Genomic DNA, 19,831 nt, shown 5'->3' on the forward strand with positions numbered 1-19,831 from the left:
AAGTGATCTTGCTTTTGCAATGGCTTATGAGATTATTGTTTTCTGTATATCTTTGACATTATAATCCATAATAACATGAATCCAAACGGAATTAAGAAAAATGCCCACTCTAAGATTAAGTAAACGGTATTAAATAACATGGACGAGGCTAACATGGACTTAACTTTTGCTTTTACGAATTTCAATAAATATTGTTCTTGTGGCGTAAGCAACTGGTGAAAACAATTCTTCTAATTGAATACGATCCACACTTTACATACGCCATAGTGCCATCTAGAACTACGTACATATATCAAGTTCAGACTAAATCAAGAATAAACCGGATAACACCGAGAAACACAACCAGCCGACTGCACACACTGGCCCTCGAAGGTTCATGCTACCGCTTGAACGATGAGAATGCGATCCTGCCGGATAAATCACACCTGCCCCGCCACGTGATCGGCTTCGAGCTCCGCCTCCTATTCCCCTGCTGCCACTGCCGCCGCCACGTCCTCCTCCACCAAATGATTTTTTGATAACGACAGCTAGCTCACGAGTCTTTCCTTCAAACCCAACAACATCATCCGTCACTGAGGGATTAAGAGGAAGAGTCTCGTGGTTCGTATCAACTGAGGGAGGTCGTGAACTCACGAAAAGCAAGTTGTCCTGAAGATGAAAGATGAAGAGAATATACAACACCAACGATATTCTTCTGAAATCCATTTTTTTGTTGCTTTTTGGTTTCTGCGTCTTCTAGCACTTCCCTTTTGCTTTCTATTTATAGAGATTGGCTTCGAATCTTAACTCTATGTATTGTTACAAAAAGAAATAAACGAGGACGCGTGAAGTGGTTGCCGTTTCGACGTAGTTTCAGTGTGTCCTTAGGAAACTGCTCCTAAACATCTAATTAATTTATATTTATATTTAATACCACTTAAAAAAATATTATGGATTATATATATTTTGTCTGTCAACTGCATATAAAATTTAGATAGGAGAGAAGAAAAATGAGATGAGAAAAGTTTGACTCCTATACACAACACTACGACAGTGTTTATATTTTTTTGCATTATATTAGGATGAATTTATCATAACATTTAGTTTGACTCCTTTTTTTTTTGTCACAAAAGTTTGACTCCTTTGCACAACATTCATGTGTGCGGTCAATTCCACATTACAACACTATCCATATCGTTTACCAATTCTAATATATTTTCCTCGTTATTCTGTACATAGAAACTTAAATTAAATGATCCTTATCTTAAAACATTTTTCACAGATATATTGGAAAACTATAAACATGTGACCTGTATGGTAGAATATTTTAATTAAGAATAACTGCTTTGCGAAATTTCACAAAAAAATACTAGCTGAATATCATTGACACTTTACAAACCGTGCATACGGCATACCCATCAACTAAAACACAACTGACCGGACTTCAACACATATACACCCCTTAAAATGGAGAACCAATATATAAATCTTTCTAAACCAATATTAAACCGGATAAAACCGATAAACCCAACCAACCGGCCGCACATACTGCCCCTCGTATATTCTGGCTGCCGCTTGAACGATGCGGTCCACGAGTACCATTACCACCAACATAACTCGAACCAAAATGTCGTCCGCCGTTTGACCAGCTTTGACCGCTGACACCTCCTCCTCCCGTGCTGCTATCGCCGCCACCACCTCCTCCACTCGTGCTGCTTCCGCTGCCGCCACTTCCTCCTCCCATGCTACTACCGCCGCCGCCACTTCCTCCCGTGATGCTACCGCCGCCTCCACCAGTTCCTCCAATGCCTCTTTTTTTTATAACGACAGCTAACTCTCGCGCCTTTCCTTCAAACCCATTAGCATCTGGTTTTGACTCGTTGAGATGAAGACTCTCGTTGTTCGTATAAACTGAGTAAGACCGTGACCTAACGGAAGGGAAATTGTAATGAAGATGAAAGATGAAAAGAATGTATAGAACCAACTATTTTTCTACTTAATCTCACTTTCTCTCTCCTCACTTTCTCTCTCGAAGACCAACGAAGTAGATCTCACTCGCTCCGGTACGGACAGCGCGTGAGCGCAGGTTCCGGCACCGGAGGCTTCTCCTCTGCCCTTGTCTCTTTGTTTTCTCTTTTGCTTCACCGGTGTCCCCTTCACTCTCCCTGCCTTGTCGTCGCTCTGCTTCTGGAGACCCGTCGTTTTCGTCTCTGCTGCAGGGGAGCTCCGGTTTCAGCGTGGTCTGCTAGGTGGTTGGAGTCTAGACGCAGAGAGGGTATGGTTTCGTCTGGTGTGGTCGGATTTTAGGGTTTGGCAGGAAGCCCTTTTACTTCTTGTAGGTTCGATTGCGCGTGGAGGAGGTTCGGCTGTCTCATTTGTTCTGTTCCGGTTGGTAGCTTTCGAGCTTCCTTAGTCTGTGCGGTGAGTGAGAGGCGTGTAGCAGCAAATCATCGACTTTACCTTGGCGTCTTGGATTGGCGGGATCTGCGTCGCTACTGCCTAAAGAACTCTGGAGGTTCCCTTTAACTCAGAGGCTCGCTTAGCTCCGGTTTCTGGCGTGTGTCGGAGCCCGCAGTGTTGGCGTGTGGTAGAGGCAGCGCTGCAATATCGAAGGTGGTCGTCTATGGCCTCTCAGATGCGGTTTTGCTTACTCCTTCTGGATCTCCTTCCTCTTCCCGGTGAGTGGTTCCTGTAACCAAGGAGAGTTATGTCGACGTTTCTCTCTGGTGGTGTTGCTCGTGTTCGTATTGGTGTGGTGGGTTCGTGCCACCGAGCCTTCCTTCTCACAAGATAAAGCTTTCCTATCTCCTGTTCTTGGAGAAGGCGGTTGACGAGGCTTCTATTGGCTTCTTCTGTCTGAGGAGTCTTTGTATCCTCGGTGGATCTTCCGGCTTTGTGACATATCCCGAGGCCGTGTATCGTTTTCGATCATGGCAGTGTTACATCGCATTAGCTTTTGCAGGTTTTGTAGCAGCGTTCAGGTTTCCATTCATGGCAATCGGTCCGTACCCGCTTTGTCTTTATTTGTCTTGGGTTTGAAGACTTTGGTCTCCTCTCCCTGGTCAGTTTGTGCGGTAGGAGGCAGTGCAGTCGGGCGGGAGCGATTTTCAAAGGTTTGTGTTCCTTCCCATCCTTCTATAGCATTTGTGCGTTCATCGAAGGAGACGGTTATAAAGGTTTGAGGCGATCATCGGAAACTAGCTACTCCAAAGACGACAAGGATAGTCCCGGCATCCTTGGCAACAAGGAGAACCTCACCTATCCAAAGTCATCGTCGAAGGTTGAGAACGGCAACCGATTCTCGAGAAAATTGAAAAACGGATGAGCGGAATGTGCCGGGTTTAGTGGGTGGACGAAGCTCGTTTTAGTAATAGATTGCCTCGAGAACTTTTGTTCAAATCATCCTTGTAATCGAATCTTGTAATTCCCGTTTCGGGTTGTTCAATTAATATATCTATTTAAAAAAAAAAAAAAAAAAAAAAAAAAAAAATGTATAGAACCAACTGTGTTCTTCTCATACTCATTTTTTTATTTTTATTTTGTTTGTGTCTTACTCACTCTATGCTTTTATATAATCAAATTCGATTTAAATTCTTAAAACAATATGAGGAATAAACGCGGCACAAGTGGTTGACTGTTTGACTTAGAATAGTCTAATACGTTTTTGGGTCAAGTGATGATGTGTTAACCACTTTAAACTAGTGTTGATATGTATCTTACCTATCTAAATTCGTTTTTTGGTATTTTGTAAATTTGTATCATAGCAAAAATGTACGTTCTGATTCATGGTGGTTGTTGATTTCGTGTGAACACTGAGACCATTTTGGGTATAGATCATAGCGAAGGCAAGATCATAATGTACGTGCTGATTCATGGTGGTTGTTGATTCCGTGTGAACACTGAGACCATTTTGGGTAGATCAATAATGAAGGCAAGTGGCTTTGATATCTTTACTTGTCAATTTCTTAGTGAACTTTTACTCGTCAGGAATAACATATATTAGAAAACATGAATTTTGTAGTTCCCGACTCTTGTTAATGAACGAACATCATCTCTATCCCCCACAACAAGACCATCTAAAAAACGATCCATAAGAAACTTGAAACAATGAATCCAACGTACTTTATAAATAAATCTTTCATATCATTCCACCGACACTTTCAGACTCAAAAACTATAGACCCAAAAACGACACTGCAAAACCCGACCCCAAGCGATCTGACTCGACAAAACATGTGTAGATAGAAAGGTGACCGGACAATAGTAGACTCGAGAGAGATGCATCCAACACTAGATATATAGCAATAAATAACTCGCCAAGATTTGGGAGCTTTAAAAGTTGATGCAACTTAAGTCGAGGGACTAGCCTCTTCGGTTTTCTTTACTTCAACAGCTTTCTCTGGCTCGCTTTTCTTCTTCTCCTCTGCTTCAGTCTTCTCCTTCTCCACAGGTTTCTCCTCTGTTTCTGTTTCTTCCACGCTCAGCTTCTCGAGAAGACCAGCCGTGTCAGAGGCATCTTTGCTCTCTTCTTTCTCTACTTCAGATTCAGCAACTTCATTGAACTTCTGCATAAATGCTTTGCAGTCTGACAAGGATATAACAAGACTTCATTACAAAAAACTTCTTGCTTAATTGAATTATCAGCACAGAAACAACTGAACTTCTCGGTTTACACGACATATCAAATTAGTTGCAGTCTGAACACATGCCTAATCACCTCAATATCATTGCCTCTTTCTAATCTAATGTTATCTAGCAGCCATAGACAACTCCTGTTACTACCAAGGTTAAATACACAGTGGAAGCAAGCGTAAATAAACAAACTCACTCTCAATAGAAGCGAAACGGATGCAGAAAAGCTCATCCTTGAGTTCACCATCAGCAAAGTCACGTGCGTGCCACACACAAGACTTTTCATTTCCAACGTGTTCCTGGACACTCATCCCCTGTTTAACTGTAAAAAAAAAACAGTAACTTAAAAATACAGATCCAAAAGGGAAACTGTAAAAGTAAAACCTAAAACGGAGATAAATTTTTACCGAAGTGATTAGCACAGATCTTGAGAGTTTTCGATTGCCTCATGACGAGACGAATCTTCCCAGTGCTCTTATGCTTCAACAGCTTCACAGTACCACCACCTCTCTCCTTCCACTGATTCGCCTCCTTATCGAACCGATACAGCTTCGATTTCCTTAACATTTCACAAACCAAAAAATTTCAATCTCAAAAGTCCATAAACCCTAGGAAACTCGATTAGATCTGGTTGTTGACTGCCTAGATCAACAAATCTAGTTCGAGGCTTAAATTAAAAACTACCACTTACAGATCGAGGACGGCGTCTTCGTCTTCCTCGCCGGTAGTGACGGCGACCTCCTCAAGCCTAACGATCGGAGCGACCTGAGCTCCGGTGTCCTCGTCCTCGTTAGCTCCAGCTTCTTCCGCGTCTCTGTGCTCGTGCTCGGGCTCGTTGGTCGTCGCCATAGTGTATCTAACGGATCGAGTTTTTTTTTTCTTCGTCTATTCGATTGTTCGCTACGGTTGCGGCGTGTGAGAGAATTTGGGAGGGTTTTTTACAACATGGGAAAGCACAGTTATACGGCGCATTTAGCTTTTAATGGGCCGATTTCTTATGAATAAATTATCTAGCCCATATAAGGGCCCGTTATAATTATCTAGCCCATATAAGGCCCCGTTATACTTTGGCAGAATACATTGAAGTCATTTTTTAAACTGAATACATTCAAGTCTCCTAAAATAATTATCATGTTCATCTTAAATTATTTCACACTAAAGTTATTAGTTTTAGTTTTAAAATTGAAGAGGATACACATGTACAAGTATTATTTTTAAAGAAAAACTGTTAGATAGTTCTACTGTTAAATTACTATTGTTTTTTTGTCTTAAAGTTGTATTGTTAATGTCAACTTTAAACTTAAAAGAATACGCAATACCTCTAAGGTTCTGAACGTCGACAAAAAAAAAGATATCAGTGATTACAGTAAGAACCCACATGATCGTCAGAAAATCTTCTTTTTATAAAGTGAGAAACCCCCAAAATCCTCTTTTGGCCAAAACTTTTGAACGTTGACATTTTTCTGTAACGGACGGTGCACGTAAGTCAACGCCCCATGCAAAATAAACACATGTTCGCTTTGCTTCTGAGTTAACTGTTTAACTTAACAGTGTGAAATCCACAATTTGTCTGCAAAATAGTCAACTCATACATCCAATAATGTGTTATATATATCAGCGGTTGTTTGGACATCCAAAACATGTTCTGTGCTTCCATCTTTCATTTTATAGCCAAACTAACTCGTTAATAATACGAGTTGTTTTTGTCGAGTTGATCTCTCCAAAGAGATAAGTCAAACAAAAAAACAAGAAAAGTGAAGAGAGATAGAGAAAGAGGAGGAAAAGGAGAAACTAGAGACGATGGGTTATTGTTCTGCGATTAGGCTTTGTTTATGCATCTTCTTTGCACTTTCAATCGTCTCTACGGCTCGACTCGGTTTTTCGTTTTCAGGTGATTAGAACAGTTTAGCTCATCATCTCATCCACATATATACAAGAAAGAGAATAACTAAGATTTGTTATCGTAACCTAAATAAAATGGGTTTAGATCTATCTCGTATTCATTCAATTAGTTGATTAATTCTTGATATATGCGAGTAGAAGGGGATATATAGTCTTTTAGTAAGCCTTTTACAAAAAAAGAAAAAGAGATAAGTCTTTCGTAATAATATTATTCATCTGTGGGTTGTAAGTTATATAGCTTCTTAATATATATTTGAATTGCATGCATAGCAGAAAATGAAAAGATGGTGGTGAGAGGAAGATCATTGATGATGGTGAGCACCAATGACTACGACGAGCCATCGGCCAACGGCAGACACAACCCACCTGGTGGGAGGCACGGTGGAGGTCGGAGAGGATGAATAATACAAATTGTTTTTTTTGTTCCTATTGTTAAGAAAAAAATAACGAGATTATGTTTTGGGATATATATATAAATATATATATTTAAGTTTACTCATTTCTCTTATCACGTTCATCTCTTTATATATTTGAACAAATAAATCTATATATATATATTTTAAGTTTATCATTTCTCTTATCACGTTCATCTCTTTATATATTTGAACAAATAAATCTCTCAGAGAATAATATGTACTAGTAATAAGCAGATATGGACACTTGTATCTCTTGAAAGATCTGATCAATGTGGTAATTTAACATTTTAATTTTGTGTGATAAGCTTTTCGGTTAATTTATTATGCCTCTAGAACTGTCAATATAAACACTACTCTAAAAAACCACATAAGTGTCTCTACAAGTACAACTGTCAATTCTATGTTGTACCACCCTGAGTAGCATGGTAAATCTCATGTAAGCTTTGTTAATACTCTTCTTTGGCGTCTTTGTTTTAGGATCTTTCTTTATAAAGTTGATTGGCAACGCTCCTCTTGGGTTAATGTGTTAATTCATAAAACCCAAAACAAACAGAGGTCCTCGAATGAGCTCATGGGCCACAAATTATCAACGATGAGTATGGGCTGCTGCTCTCTAAATCCGCCACCTCCTATCACAGTGAACGTTTATTCCGAATCTCCGATGTCCTTTTCTTGCGCCCCACACAAGTCTTAGAGAATCACATGTTTGTTATCGTCACTTCCCTCCTTCCAACTTTTGTTTAGTACTAACGTTTATTTTTTTTATATGTATAGAATTTTCAACACCAGTCACTTATTTATAATTATCTTTCCCAGTTCTTTGATTTGAACTCCATCCATATCTACACAGCAACATGGCATCGTGTACGCTCGTAACATTTTCGTTTATATATATATATATATATATCGTAGCAGCAATCATATATTACCAAATACTAAAAATTTGCAATTTATTTTTGATAGGAAGAAGGATAGTGCCAGCTGTCATTTCCAAATCTGGCACGTAGGTTTTTCTCAGACGCATACAAGTGATGATGATACAGTACCAAGGCGGCTCGTTCGTTTAACAAGAGTGTTCGTTTCTCCAGCAACTTAGGTCTGTTGCTTGCTTAGAAGTAACGTTTTTGTATCATTCTTGAATTTTCGGGAATTCAACCAAAAGAATCATGTCTTGGATCAAGAACCTCGTAAGGATCTCTCGGACAACTTCTTCTGTCGGAAACTTGTTCAGAAACCACGAATCCTACACTCTCTCATCTCGTTTCTGCACGGCTCTGCAACATCAGCAGCAACAACAGAGCGAGACGGTTCAAGCAACGGAGGTCGTTAATGGGTTTGAGAAACAACAACAACAACATCGTTACGAAGGTTTGGCTCCGACCAAAGAAGGAGAGAAGCCGAGACTGCTGGTTCTAGGGTCGGGTTGGGCAGGTTGTCGTCTTATGAAGGGAATCGATACGAGCATTTACGACGTTGTTTGCGTCTCTCCTAGGAACCACATGGTCTTCACTCCTCTCTTGGCTTCTACTTGCGTGGGTACGCTTGAGTTTAGGTCCGTTGCAGAACCAATTTCTCGTATCCAACCGGCTATTTCACGTGAACCTGGTTCTTATTACTTCCTCGCTAATTGCTCAAGACTTGATTCCCAAAACCATGAGGTAATTGTCTTTATGTGTCGTTTTGACTTTGTGTTGTGTCATATACAATATTTAAAAATCGATAGACGTAGTCATCAACTAAACAGATTATTCGGAATATAAATATCATTTTACATATATTTTACAGAATATATTTCAGTTTTTTGTTTTTTTTTTGTTTTATAATTTTAATGAATTATCAAAATTAAATGTATAAAATAAAATAAATTAGAAAAATTGTAGATTTTTACTATCATTATTACTTAATTTAACAGATTTAAACTAATTTAGATTGCTTTAAACATTTGAATCATATAATCCAAATTTTATGAAAGTCGTTTCGGCTAGTACCGATTTGCTGTCTAGACGAGGCTATGCGTCACTTAGACAGATTTTTAGAACCGTGGTCATATACTCATGTCTGATTCTTGCACTTGGTTACAAACAGGTGCATTGTGAGACAGTAACTGATGCGTTAAGCACAGTGAAGCCATGGAAGTTCAAGATCGCTTATGACAAACTTGTACTAGCTTGTGGTGCAGAGGCATCCACATTTGGGATTAACGGCGTTTTGGAAAACGCCATCTTCCTCCGTGAGGTTCACCACGCTCAGGAGATACGTAGAAAGCTTCTTCTTAACCTCATGCTCTCTGAAGTTCCAGGTAACAAACAACAACAACACAAATTCTTCTTCATACACTAAACTAAAACTCATAACGTGCAACTTCGATCTTAGGCCTTGGTGTGGAGGAGAAGAAGAGGTTGTTGCATTGCGTTGTGGTTGGAGGTGGTCCCACTGGTGTAGAGTTTAGTGGTGAGTTGAGTGATTTCATCATGAAAGATGTTCGTCAGAGATATGCTCATGTCAAAGATGACATCCGTGTTACTTTAATCGAGGTTTTTGTTTATGACTAAATGATGTTTTTGTTTATGACTAAATGATATAAATCTAAGTTCATTATATTTAAAATGTGATTTTGACTAGTACTGTTTTTTTTCTTAAAAGGCAAGGGATATACTTTCTTCTTTTGACGATGGGCTCAGACAATATGCAATCAAGCAGCTAAACAAGGTTATAAAATGCTAACTTTAATTTGGTTTTATTTGTAACAATGTTGAGAATGTGTTAGTGTTTTTTTTTGACACCAGTCTGGAGTGAAGCTAGTACGTGGGATTGTGAAAGAAGTGAAGCCTCAAAGGCTAATACTTGACGATGGAACCGAAGTTCCTTACGGTCTCTTAGTCTGGTCAACTGGTGTTGGTCCATCTTCATTTGTAAGGTCTCTCGATCTTCCAAAAGATCCAGGTGGAAGGTCAGTATATACCACAGCAATCTTGTTATGTTCCTTCCAAGAATCTCTTGTCTTTTATAGATCTTGGACGGTTTTGTTTCTATAGGATTGGAATTGATGAGTGGATGCGTGTGCCTTCTGTACAAGACGTGTTTGCAATTGGTGACTGTAGTGGATATCTTGAGAGCACAGGGAAGTCAACACTTCCCGCTCTTGCACAGGTCTCTGAAACGTTGTTGTAATAAAAATTCCATTTTACTCATATTTTTTTTTTTTCATTTTACTCGTAATTAGCGAAGTCTATATGGTTAATGAAGGTGGCTGAGAGAGAAGGCAAGTACTTGGCGAATCTACTGAACGTGATGGGGAAAGCTGGAGGAGGAAGAGCCTGGAGCGCAAAGGACACTGAACTCGGAGAGCCGTTTGTGTACAAGCACTTGGGAAGTATGGCTACTATTGGGAGATACAAAGCTCTCGTTGATCTCCGTGAGAGCAAGGTATATAAACAGAGATCATACAACTTTTCACTTTAAAACACACATTGATAATGATAGCTAACTTTTATGGGGGGAGTTTTCTTGGGCAGCAAGGAAAAGGGATATCAATGGGTGGTTTTCTGAGCTTTTTCATATGGAGGTCAGCGTATCTGACTCGAGTCGTCAGCTGGAGAAACCGTTTCTACGTCTTTATTAACTGGATCACCACTTTCGTTTTCGGCCGTGACACTAGCCGTCTCTGATCCAGCTCTTCCACATTGCTAATGCTACCTACTTATCTCTCTCACTCTCTTTGTTTACTTTACAAGTCCTCATACTGTTTACCAGCTTAAACGTTGTTGGCTATTTGAAAACAAGGAGATCATTCAGATCACTTCATTATGTACAGAGACTAAGCAAATAAATTAAAACTCACTTACTGAGTTACTGGTATCAATCACCCAATAGGGGGATTGGATCCACATGATAATTATGCATATATATATATATGTAGTATAGAACTGCAGGACATAGGACGGTTCATGTCAGACAGTAAGAGAAGGGGAGATTTCTAAATATGGAGAAAATCTCTACGGCTCTTAGAAAAATCTAATTGTTATTTTTTTTTTTGAGTGGCTATTGTTTCAAAACGTAACTTGACCTCTCCTCTTCATCCATTTGCGCTTCTTCCATTAATCTCTTGATTTTTTTTTATTGACTAAAACAGTTTACATTTTGAACTGCCATAGAATGCTTTAGATTTTTTTTCCTCGTTGATTGAAAACATGGGAATCAATACCAAAGATATCGGAACTCTCGTCTGGAAAATTCTCATAATCATCACGAGAAATGTTTACACATACGTTAGAAAATACCCAGTCATCTCTGGTGTTTCTTCTGCTACCTTCCTCTTATACACTTTCCTTCCACGGCTTTTCTATTTCATCCTCTGCTCCTCTCCCTTCATCGCATGTTCCGCGTTCTATCTTCGAAACCATCTAAGATCCAAGCCTCCGAAGGTCGAAAGCATCAGTACCTCTAAAGGGTTACCGCCGTTTTCCCCCGAGGGTTCTGAGAGAGGAGGAGGAACTACAAGGAGAGCTGACTTGAAGCACCAGCGAAGCGTTAGACGAAACGCTAGAAGGGAAGTTGAGGAGGTTGGCAAAGATTGGGACTCTTCTCAGGCTAGCGAGGATGAGAGAGACCAAGTCATTTTGACCACTCTCTACGGCGAATTCCCCAACCCTCAAAAATTCAAGGACAGAGACTTTCTTGCGTTGCAAGAATTCTCCTTTGAGCCTAACCTAGACGAGGAAAAGAAAGACGGAGCCTTTCTTGCCCCACAAGAATTCTCCTTTGAGCCTAACCCCAACGAAGAAAAGAGAGACGGAGCCTTTCTTGCGTCGCAAGAATACGGCTTTGAGCCTAACCTAAACAAGGAAACTCCTTCCACAACTGGAAATTTTTCCTTTCTACATCCATATGAGAGGCTAACGAGTGGAGGTGGTGAAACTGAAGTTGAGTGTTCATCATCATCATCATCATCATCATCATCAGAAGGAGGAGAAGAAGAAGAAACTTTACTTGAAGACAAAAAGATCATAGCTTGGACCGACGATGATCAGAAGAATCTAATGGATCTAGGTAACTCTGAGATGGAACGTAACAAGAGATTAGAGCATTTGATTACTAGAAGAAGAACGAGGAGACAAGTCTTACTTGCAGCAGAGAGAAGCCTAATGGATATGGAGGTTCCTCCTGTTTGTGTTGGAAGAAACTACTTCGGTTTGGATCATGATGAAGAAGACTGTATGATTGATGGACTTCAAATTCCTGAGTCTGCGCCTTCTGTGATGTTACCAACAAAGAACCCGTTTGATCTTCCTTATGATCCTCAAGAGGAGAAGCCTAACCTCTCAGGTGATAGTTTTCATCAAGAGTTCTCTGCAGACAACCCTAACCCTAGTGAGAGCTTCTTCTGCCACCATGAGAGCTTTTGCCGCAAAGTCTTGCCATCTGAAACTCAGGTTGACTCGAGATTGGAACAGTGGAAAAAGTCAACTGATGGTTGGCTTAGACCACAGCAAGGTATATGCTTAGACCTGTTGTGTTTCTCTGCTCAAGTTGTTATAAAGTCATATATGCTTAGGAAGGACAAATGTTGATGTGTAATTAATTAAAGCTTTGTCTACCTTGTTCATGTAGGTAGAGATGATGATGGTTTGGTTGGGAATAAACCACTTCTATCGGAAACAAAAGATATGGAGACAGAACACATCACAGAGACCGTTTTGAGTGATTCAAATTCATTGCTTGTTCCTCAAGAAAGAGTAGATTCCAATGTCTCAGATGAAGTATATTCTTCTGGAGCTTTCGTAGTAAAACCAAATGGTGATCATTATCGTGGTGGAAATGCTGCAATGGGTCTGAATCCTAGAAAAACTGTGTCACGTTCGACTTCATTAGCACCAGAAAGGCAAACATACATGGAACATTTTGGTTACAGCACAGTGAAAGGGCATAAGGTGACAAAATCTGGGGAATCTGATCTTCAGGTTGAGTTTTCTGAAGTGGGATCACCTCCCGCTACCGCTGATTGGAATCATTCTTCTGATGACGAGAAGACACTCTTTGTAAACGAGTCAGACACAGGCAAGGAAACATGCTTTAGTGGTGAGGAAACTGAGGCTAAAGAGAAGAGTATTGTGGATAGTGATGCAGATTCCCAAATGTTACCTGTGGAGAAACTTGATCAAGATTTCAATATGAGTTCTCAAGAAAGTGACGCAGCCAAACAATTTGAGGGTATGTCTGATGGTACAGATGTCAATGGAAGATCTGAGGAAGAGGCCATAGTTCCTCACACCAATGAAGTTATACTAGAGGTTAGATAGTTCTTGTTCTTATCAAGTTTACTAATATAATTGTTTTTTTTTTATAATATTGAATTTGAATGTATTCCTTGCAATGGTTTTTTGACAGGAACCACCTGAACATCTCCGAAATTTGGTAGATGAGATGAAGATGAGTTATGAGTCAGATGAACCTGGACCCTCTGAGAGAAGAACCAATCAAGACAGCGAAGACCACGGCGGCCTAATAGCTGAAGAGAGGCAAGAGATAGTGGAACCAGAAGCTTCAGTTGTGAATCATGTCACATCTGATGAATCTGATACTTCACCAACATCTGTGTTACCAGACATGTCGTTACCATTAGGCCAGGCTTTGAATTTGACCTCTGAGAATTTGGAACTTGCATCAGGTAGTCAACCGGGAGCTGTGATTTCAGATCATGAACCATCTCAGAGTCAATTGGGTGGTGATAGGAACAGTATAGAAGAAACAGAGGCTATCTAAAGCAAAATAAAAGTTTTTTGGTCCATAAAATATAATCACAAAACCTATCATTTTACTTGAATATTTGTCCTGAAGTTTATCAAAAACTACAAGTGATGATCTCTTTGTAAATACTTTTGGCATTTAAAAATTGGTGTTTCATCAAACTATAGTCCAGAATCAGCAGTAGAAGTCAGTTTCAAAGGCTTTCATGTGCACTTGAACTGAAATGTTTTCTTACAAAAGAATGAACTGTGTTCTCTAAAGCAGGAACAATTTGAGTCAAGTGAGTAAACTGCAGAAGAAGATTATATTATATCACATGTCATTGTCCCTCTAATCCATCCTAAGAGTTTCTTAATCATATTTTATTTTATTTTCTTAAAAAAATATTAATATCGTTTGCAATAGTTGTTACAAGAAGGAACACAAAACAATGATCTTGGTTTGCTAGGATGAAATAGAATTGTAGCTGCAAAACCACTTGAGGAATGTCACAATTTTTTGGGGGTGGTTTAAACGTGGACCTAGTTAGTTAGTTCTCTCACGATTATGTAGGTGTGTTATCCAAACCGACCTTTTCTGGTTGACTTAATTCTTTGTAACTCAACTTTATGTGGTTGTTTAAATTGTTGTTCGTTCTTTATTAATTTTTCATTGATTTATTTGGATATTTAAACATGTGGATAATTGATGCATGGTAAAAACATGTGGATAACTGATGTAAACTGGACAAACTTTTATCCATGTTCAAAATTATTTTTATAAAAACTCATATTTTGTAGTGAAACTCGGTATTAGAACCAATCAACCCTCATCTCTAAAAATATAAATTTCTTTAACTCTTAAACCCAAGCAGATGTATCCACCGTATTAATCTAAAGTAGTTTTAAGTCAACCAAAAAATCGGGTAAAAGGATTATGTGGAAAATCATAGTTTATCCAAAACACTCCGAACTCAACTATAAAAGAAACATTTCAACTAATCATTTGTTCATACACATACCTAAAACAAAGAGCTAGAGAAAAAGAGATAAACAATGGTTATGGGTGTGATGAATATTGAAGAAGGCGCTTCCTTTCCTGCAAAGACGACTTTTCAAGTCGTCATGTGCAGTATCATTGCTGCTGTTGGTGGTCTCATGTTTGGTTATGACATAGGAATCTCAGGTTTGTTTGTTTGGTTAGGGTTTAACTAGTTCATGTCTAACGGGTGTGGTTAATAAACTGCAGGAGGTGTGACGAGTATGGACACTTTTTTGATAAAGTTTTTCCATCACGTGTACGAGAAGAAACACAGAGTACACGAAAACAACTACTGCAAATTCGATGACCAGGCTATTGCAGTTGTTCACTTCTTCTCTCTACTTAGCTGGTATCTTCGCCAGTTTGACCGCCTCATACTTATCCAGGAGGTTCGGAAGAAAACCTATAATCATGTCAGCCTCCGCCTTCTTCCTCTGCGGTGCTATCCTCAACTTCTTTGCCCAAGAACTCGGCATGTTGATCGGTGGTCGTATCCTCCTTGGCTGCGGCATTGGTTTTGGTAACCAGGTCATAATCCTCAAAAATTTCTATCCACATTTCATCTAGAGCCGGTTTTGAGATTTTAAAAACTTAAATAATCATATATATATATATTAATTTGAAAATCTTAGAACTTGGTAAATGATTAAAGAATTTAGTAACTTTTTAATATATTTTTTTTGTTGCAAATTATATATATTAATTTGGAAGTGTTTCAGAAAAAAGTGTTTCAAAAAAATAAATTAATTTGAACATTTTAGGATTTGGTCAATATAAAACCAGTCATGAGATTTTTAAGAGCTTAAAAAATTTAGTAACTTTTAATAATTTTTTTTGTTGCAAATACCTCTTTTATGTAAATTATTTTAAAGTTTTAGGTACCATGCGCTAATATATTTTGCCTGTCTATATTTTTTAAACCAGTCTTGGGTTAATGTTTCTCTTGGCTATTCTAATGACCGACCGTTCTATCTAGAGTTTTGTTTAGCTGTTATGTCCTTGGACTGCTCTTGTTTCTAACATATGTATGCCAATACCATATGCAGACCGTTCCATTGTTCATCTCAGAGATTGCACCGGCTAGAATCAGAGGACGACTAAACCTCATGTTCCAGTTTCTAATCACCATCGGAATCCTAGGAGCAAGCTACGTGAACTTCTTAACGTCCACGATGAAAGACGGCTGGAGATACTCTCTCGGTGGTGCAGCTGTTCCGGCCCTAATCCTCTTGATAGGATCCTTCTTCATCCACGAGACACCAGCCAGCCTCATAGAGCGAGGTAAAGACGAAGAAGGGAAGAGAGTCCTGAGGAAGATCAGAGGACTCGCAGACATTGAGCTCGAGTTCAATGACATCAAACGCGCCACGGAGGTTTCGAACAGAGTGAAAAGCCCTTTCAAAGAACTCTTCACCAACCTCGAGAACAGGCCGCCGCTTGTGTGCGGAACGCTGCTTCAGTTCTTCCAGCAGTTCACTGGAATCAATGTGGTTATGTTCTACGCTCCTGTCTTGTTCCAGACCATGGGGAGCGGTAACAACGCTTCTCTGATCTCTACCGTTGTTACAAACGGTGTGAACGCTGTCGCTACGATCATAGCCGTTGCCATGGTTGATAGACTCGGTAGGAAGTTCTTTTTGGTTGAAGGAGCTACTCAAATGACCGCTACACAGGTAAAAAAAGAAAGAAACATAATTTTACTTGCGCCACAAGTTTACTTGAGTAACAAGTTAACTCTTGCTTGCTCTGTTTTCAGATATCTATTGGAGCCCTTCTCTTACAACACTTGCACTTAGTCGGACCTATTACGAGTCGCGCCGTGCCACTTATTGTACTGATACTCATCTGCGTCTACGTGTCCGGATTCGCTTGGTCTTGGGGACCATTGGGATGGCTTGTTCCGTCTGAGATCTACCCTCTTGAAGTGAGAAATGCAGGTTACTTCTGCGCAGTGGCGATGAACATGGTTTGCACATTCGTTATCGGACAGTTCTTCTTGTCGGCGCTATGCAGATTCAGATCAGCCTTGTTCTTCTTCTTTGCAGCCATGAACGTGATCATGGGACTATTTGTCATCTTCTTTCTTCCAGAGACTAAAGGTGTTCCTATTGAGGACATGGCTGAACAGCGTTGGAAGAAGCATTGGCATTGGAGGAAGTATTTTAAGCAGAACTGATTTTTTTTCTTTTTCTTCTTGTTGCTACTTAGTATTTTGAGCATTTTTCACAAACTTTGTTGCTAATTTTTTTTGACTGAAACTTTCTTGCCACCTTTGTTTGCATTTTGACTGCTTCCATAGCTCTTGAAAAATTATTGGCTGTATCAAGCTAGATGTATAAAAAAGAGAAATTTGGTCACCATTGATAAACAATTCACAAAAAGAACCATAAACGCTCCTTGTTTCAAAGAGAAGTGGATCAAATCGTATAAGCGCTCCTTGTTTTTACTTTTTAAAACTTAGATTTGATAACTTTCATTAAGAACCGACTTAGGAAACAAATATATTTCAAAGTTTAAACTAAAACAGCTGAAAATGATTCATTCAGAGTATAAAAATCTTTTGAGCATGGCAAAGATAAACGTTGCTGAACATTTTAAGCAAGGATTCTTCTATTGAGATGAATCAGTTGTAGTAGAAGCAGCAGGAGGTTGCTGAGAGGATCCTGAAGGTGCGCCAGATCCAGCAGGTGCATTGTCAGGTGGTGGAGCAGAGACTGCGCTTGGCGATGGTGCAGGCCTTGATTCAGGACGAGGTTGCTGTGGGTATGATTGGTAAGCAGCTGGAGGTGGTGCATAGTGGTGGTGCATAGGACCAGGATACTGCTGCTGGTAGGGCGATGGCATGTATCCATATGGTGCTGGCGGGTACGGCTGGTGTGGAGGCATCATGTAAGAAGACGAAGGTCCGTTGCTCTCAGTGCTTGAACCACCAGCTTCTTGGGTTGAAACGACTGCACCCATTCTCTGTGGGTCCATAGATGGGTAATAAGGTTTGTCTTGGTTGGGTGGTGGTGGGTGCATGTAGTACTGCTGCATTGGTGGCGGTTGATTATGTTGCTGAGATATAATGGTTCGAGGTAGCAAACCACTATGAGCCACACCGCCCTGTTGGTTCGAACCATCTTGATCAGGTCTGGGAGCCTGAGGTCTTCCCCACATGAGCTTTAGCCTCTGACCATTGACGACTAGCCTGTTGGAGAGCTCTTGCGCAGCCTTCTCTGCTCCTTCACGGGTTGTGTATGTGACAAAGGCACAAGCTTTCTCGGCCAAGATTCTGATGGACTCGATCTCTCCGTAAGCGTAGAACTGGTCTCGTAAGTCCTGCTCGAGGATTCTCGAGTTAAGTCCACCGACGTAAAGCGTTTTGATGCTTTCGTCGTCTGGTGATTCTAACGTGCCCATCTCACCAGCTTTTCCAAGTAACTTCATCGCAACTGGATCATTAACACTGCGAAAACGTAAACAAAAAAAGATTAAAAATAGTTCAAACCGACTGTTTGACATGCATAAATGAGACTGCATGATAGCCGACACAGCATAGTTCATCCCAAGAAATAAAGATCTCAATTCATATCTGTCAAGACAAATACATTAAGAGCATCAACATTGGTGAGAGACTTGAAGGATTCATGAGAGACCCATTGGGATACCCCTAATGTTGATGCTCTAAGAGAACAAAAATTTGAAAAGACTATATACATCACAAGACTACGAGAACATAGCAAGTTCAGCCCAAGAACTGAACATCACAATTCATATATGTCAGTGGCTTCCAAAGAACGAGTGTAGAAACCGTTAAAAGATAAAATAGACCCATAGCAGAAACATGCAAGATTTCACAAATCTCATTAGCGGTGAACGCAGCTAAAGTACTAAACATCAACAAAGTCATACATACAGATGAAAAACAACTTACCCATAATAACGGTCTTTAATGTTCTGCTGCGAAAGCTCTCCTGTTTCAGGCATCTCATGCCGATACGGACATTCCTCACCTCTAGTACACTCGCCCCTGATGTAGAAACTACAAACATGCGCTCTGTTCCTCTTATAGTACGGTGTTGTCCTTTGAAGCTTTAGAATAGTATCATTAGGACGCATCTTCCCGAACGAAGATTCATAATCCAGTCCAGCTCTAGTCTACACAAGAGAAAGAACAAAAAAAAATCACTTGAGAAAAAAACTAACTTACTCATTCATTAATGTGAGAGAGTTGGTTCATTCATACCTTCCTGTCATGCTCCTCAGCGAAGTACTCTCTGTTGACATCACTCTTTGGGATAGAGTCATGAGTAGTGATGTTGAGGGCAGTGTCCCTAGCTTGAACAGGAAGACCATACTCAAGATCCAGAAGGCAGACTTGACACACGTTCTTCAGCTTGCAGCAAGTCTGACAAATCTCGGTTTTCTTGTACCTAGCGTCTCTCCCAGGTCTCCACCTAAACACAGTGAAAGGCCTTGTGCATATCTTACACTCCTTATCATACTCCGCCTTGGTCTACACACCAAACAAACAAACAAACACTTCAATCAGCAAAAAAATCAAAATCGAATCGCAACTAGACGAATCTGGATCTGAAAACTAAAGCTCCGAAGAGTTTGATAGCTACAAAAACCCTAAACCTAGCTAATCAGAAAGCAATAATCATAATTCGAAAAGTAACTAGACGAATCTGGATCTGAACCAAAGCTCCGACGAGTATGATAGCTACTTAAACCCTAAACCTAGATTTTACTAGGTTAAGTAGTCTAGTATCATCAACGAGGACGAGAGAGAGAGAGAGAGAGAGAGAGAATGAATAAGAGGAAGGAATCACCATTCGAACGTAGGGATTGTCACCGAGGCAAGATTCGCAGACGATTGGGAAGTCGGAGCGTTCCCATCCATCGGCGTCGTGATCTCTCAGTATCCTGTGAGCCATGTTTCGATTTCAATCTCGAGCAACGACGAAGAGAAGGTAGCGGCGGACGACGGTGCTTAATAATAATAGGTCAAAAAAGCCCGAGTGTGATTGTCTTTTATGTATTTACAAAATAACCCCATAACTTCGTAAATAATTACGAAATTACCTTTTTACTTTTTAAGAATACAAATCAAACCATTTGGTTCCCGCCATGGGAACCAAATGAATTAGA

The 19,831-nt window shown here is 39.9% G+C and overlaps 7 protein-coding genes and 1 pseudogene across 7 annotated transcripts; 4 read left to right on the forward strand and 4 right to left on the reverse strand.

The window, feature by feature from the left end:
• Positions 1-154: 154 nt before the first annotated feature.
• Positions 155-776, reverse strand: LOC108821895 (uncharacterized). Its single transcript, XM_018594885.2, has one exon. It carries the CDS (start codon positions 703-705, stop codon positions 304-306), a length of 402 nt encoding a protein of 133 aa, XP_018450387.1. The 5' UTR covers positions 706-776; the 3' UTR covers positions 155-303.
• Positions 777-1,304: 528 nt separating this feature from the next.
• Positions 1,305-2,354, reverse strand: LOC108819597 (uncharacterized). The gene is made up of 3 exons (XM_056992317.1): positions 2,310-2,354; positions 2,021-2,221; positions 1,305-1,963 (listed from the first exon to the last, which is right to left on the reverse strand). Exons 1-3 carry the CDS (start codon positions 2,352-2,354, stop codon positions 1,472-1,474), a joined length of 738 nt encoding a protein of 245 aa, XP_056848297.1. The 3' UTR covers positions 1,305-1,471.
• A 1,728-nt stretch (positions 2,355-4,082) lies between these two features.
• Positions 4,083-5,545, reverse strand: LOC108819355 (ran-binding protein 1 homolog a). Its single transcript, XM_018592370.2, has 4 exons — positions 5,302-5,545; positions 5,018-5,169; positions 4,807-4,932; positions 4,083-4,563 (listed from the first exon to the last, which is right to left on the reverse strand). The coding sequence occupies exons 1-4, from the start codon at positions 5,457-5,459 to the stop codon at positions 4,328-4,330; spliced, it is 672 nt and encodes a 223-aa protein (XP_018447872.1). The 5' UTR covers positions 5,460-5,545; the 3' UTR covers positions 4,083-4,327.
• Positions 5,546-6,280: 735 nt separating this feature from the next.
• On the forward strand, positions 6,281-7,007 carry LOC108821577 (protein PSY3). Its single transcript, XM_018594578.2, has 2 exons — positions 6,281-6,501; positions 6,786-7,007. The coding sequence occupies exons 1-2, from the start codon at positions 6,411-6,413 to the stop codon at positions 6,911-6,913; spliced, it is 219 nt and encodes a 72-aa protein (XP_018450080.1). The 5' UTR covers positions 6,281-6,410; the 3' UTR covers positions 6,914-7,007.
• Positions 7,008-7,864: 857 nt separating this feature from the next.
• Positions 7,865-10,776, forward strand: LOC130498852 (internal alternative NAD(P)H-ubiquinone oxidoreductase A1, mitochondrial). The gene is made up of 8 exons (XM_056992523.1): positions 7,865-8,586; positions 9,014-9,227; positions 9,302-9,462; positions 9,572-9,637; positions 9,715-9,878; positions 9,964-10,078; positions 10,175-10,354; positions 10,444-10,776. The coding sequence occupies exons 1-8, from the start codon at positions 8,095-8,097 to the stop codon at positions 10,594-10,596; spliced, it is 1,545 nt and encodes a 514-aa protein (XP_056848503.1). The 5' UTR covers positions 7,865-8,094; the 3' UTR covers positions 10,597-10,776.
• Positions 10,777-10,979: 203 nt separating this feature from the next.
• Positions 10,980-13,767, forward strand: LOC130498853 (uncharacterized). Its single transcript, XM_056992525.1, has 3 exons — positions 10,980-12,421; positions 12,539-13,218; positions 13,316-13,767. The coding sequence occupies exons 1-3, from the start codon at positions 11,119-11,121 to the stop codon at positions 13,688-13,690; spliced, it is 2,358 nt and encodes a 785-aa protein (XP_056848505.1). The 5' UTR covers positions 10,980-11,118; the 3' UTR covers positions 13,691-13,767.
• A 907-nt stretch (positions 13,768-14,674) lies between these two features.
• On the forward strand, positions 14,675-16,878 carry LOC108822113 (sugar transport protein 2-like; annotated as a pseudogene).
• Positions 16,879-17,183: 305 nt separating this feature from the next.
• On the reverse strand, positions 17,184-19,673 carry LOC108822114 (zinc finger CCCH domain-containing protein 4). The gene is made up of 4 exons (XM_018595134.2): positions 19,513-19,673; positions 18,924-19,193; positions 18,612-18,835; positions 17,184-18,143 (listed from the first exon to the last, which is right to left on the reverse strand). The coding sequence occupies exons 1-4, from the start codon at positions 19,615-19,617 to the stop codon at positions 17,306-17,308; spliced, it is 1,437 nt and encodes a 478-aa protein (XP_018450636.1). The 5' UTR covers positions 19,618-19,673; the 3' UTR covers positions 17,184-17,305.
• Between the last annotated feature and the right edge of the window lie 158 nt (positions 19,674-19,831).

This window comes from Raphanus sativus, chromosome 8 (assembly GCF_000801105.2).
Source record: "Raphanus sativus cultivar WK10039 chromosome 8, ASM80110v3, whole genome shotgun sequence".
Taxonomy (NCBI): Eukaryota; Viridiplantae; Streptophyta; class Magnoliopsida; order Brassicales; family Brassicaceae; genus Raphanus; species Raphanus sativus.

Excerpts from the sequence above, each read along its gene's own strand:
- LOC108822114 (XM_018595134.2), bottom strand. The coding sequence starts at position 19,617 with ATGGCTCACAGGATACTGAGAGATCACGACGCCGATGGATGGGAACGC. Across the intron at positions 18,836-18,923 it reads CTGAGGAGCATGACAGGAAG|ACTAGAGCTGGACTGGATTA; the intron begins GTATGAATGAAC and ends TCTCTTGTGTAG. Across the intron at positions 18,144-18,611 it reads ATTAAAGACCGTTATTATGG|TGTTAATGATCCAGTTGCGA; the intron begins GTAAGTTGTTTT and ends ACGTTTTCGCAG.
- LOC108819355 (XM_018592370.2), bottom strand. The coding sequence starts at position 5,459 with ATGGCGACGACCAACGAGCCCGAGCACGAGCACAGAGACGCGGAAGAA. Across the intron at positions 5,170-5,301 it reads GAAGACGCCGTCCTCGATCT|GAAATCGAAGCTGTATCGGT; the intron begins GTAAGTGGTAGT and ends TGAAATGTTAAG. Across the intron at positions 4,564-4,806 it reads CCGTTTCGCTTCTATTGAGA|ACTGCAAAGCATTTATGCAG; the intron begins GTGAGTTTGTTT and ends TATCCTTGTCAG.
- LOC130498853 (XM_056992525.1), top strand. The coding sequence starts at position 11,119 with ATGGGAATCAATACCAAAGATATCGGAACTCTCGTCTGGAAAATTCTC. Across the intron at positions 12,422-12,538 it reads TTGGCTTAGACCACAGCAAG|GTAGAGATGATGATGGTTTG; the intron begins GTATATGCTTAG and ends TTGTTCATGTAG. Across the intron at positions 13,219-13,315 it reads CCAATGAAGTTATACTAGAG|GAACCACCTGAACATCTCCG; the intron begins GTTAGATAGTTC and ends GTTTTTTGACAG.
- LOC108821577 (XM_018594578.2), top strand. The coding sequence starts at position 6,411 with ATGGGTTATTGTTCTGCGATTAGGCTTTGTTTATGCATCTTCTTTGCA. Across the intron at positions 6,502-6,785 it reads ACTCGGTTTTTCGTTTTCAG|AAAATGAAAAGATGGTGGTG; the intron begins GTGATTAGAACA and ends CATGCATAGCAG.
- LOC108821895 (XM_018594885.2), bottom strand. The coding sequence starts at position 705 with ATGGATTTCAGAAGAATATCGTTGGTGTTGTATATTCTCTTCATCTTT.
- LOC108819597 (XM_056992317.1), bottom strand. The coding sequence starts at position 2,354 with ATGAGACAGCCGAACCTCCTCCACGCGCAATCGAACCTACAAGAA. Across the intron at positions 2,222-2,309 it reads CGCAATCGAACCTACAAGAA|ACCACGCTGAAACCGGAGCT; the intron begins GTAAAAGGGCTT and ends ACCACCTAGCAG. Across the intron at positions 1,964-2,020 it reads GAGCGAGTGAGATCTACTTC|TTGGTTCTATACATTCTTTT; the intron begins GTTGGTCTTCGA and ends GTAGAAAAATAG.
- LOC130498852 (XM_056992523.1), top strand. The coding sequence starts at position 8,095 with ATGTCTTGGATCAAGAACCTCGTAAGGATCTCTCGGACAACTTCTTCT. Across the intron at positions 9,638-9,714 it reads CAATCAAGCAGCTAAACAAG|TCTGGAGTGAAGCTAGTACG; the intron begins GTTATAAAATGC and ends TTTTGACACCAG. Across the intron at positions 9,879-9,963 it reads CCAAAAGATCCAGGTGGAAG|GATTGGAATTGATGAGTGGA; the intron begins GTCAGTATATAC and ends TTGTTTCTATAG.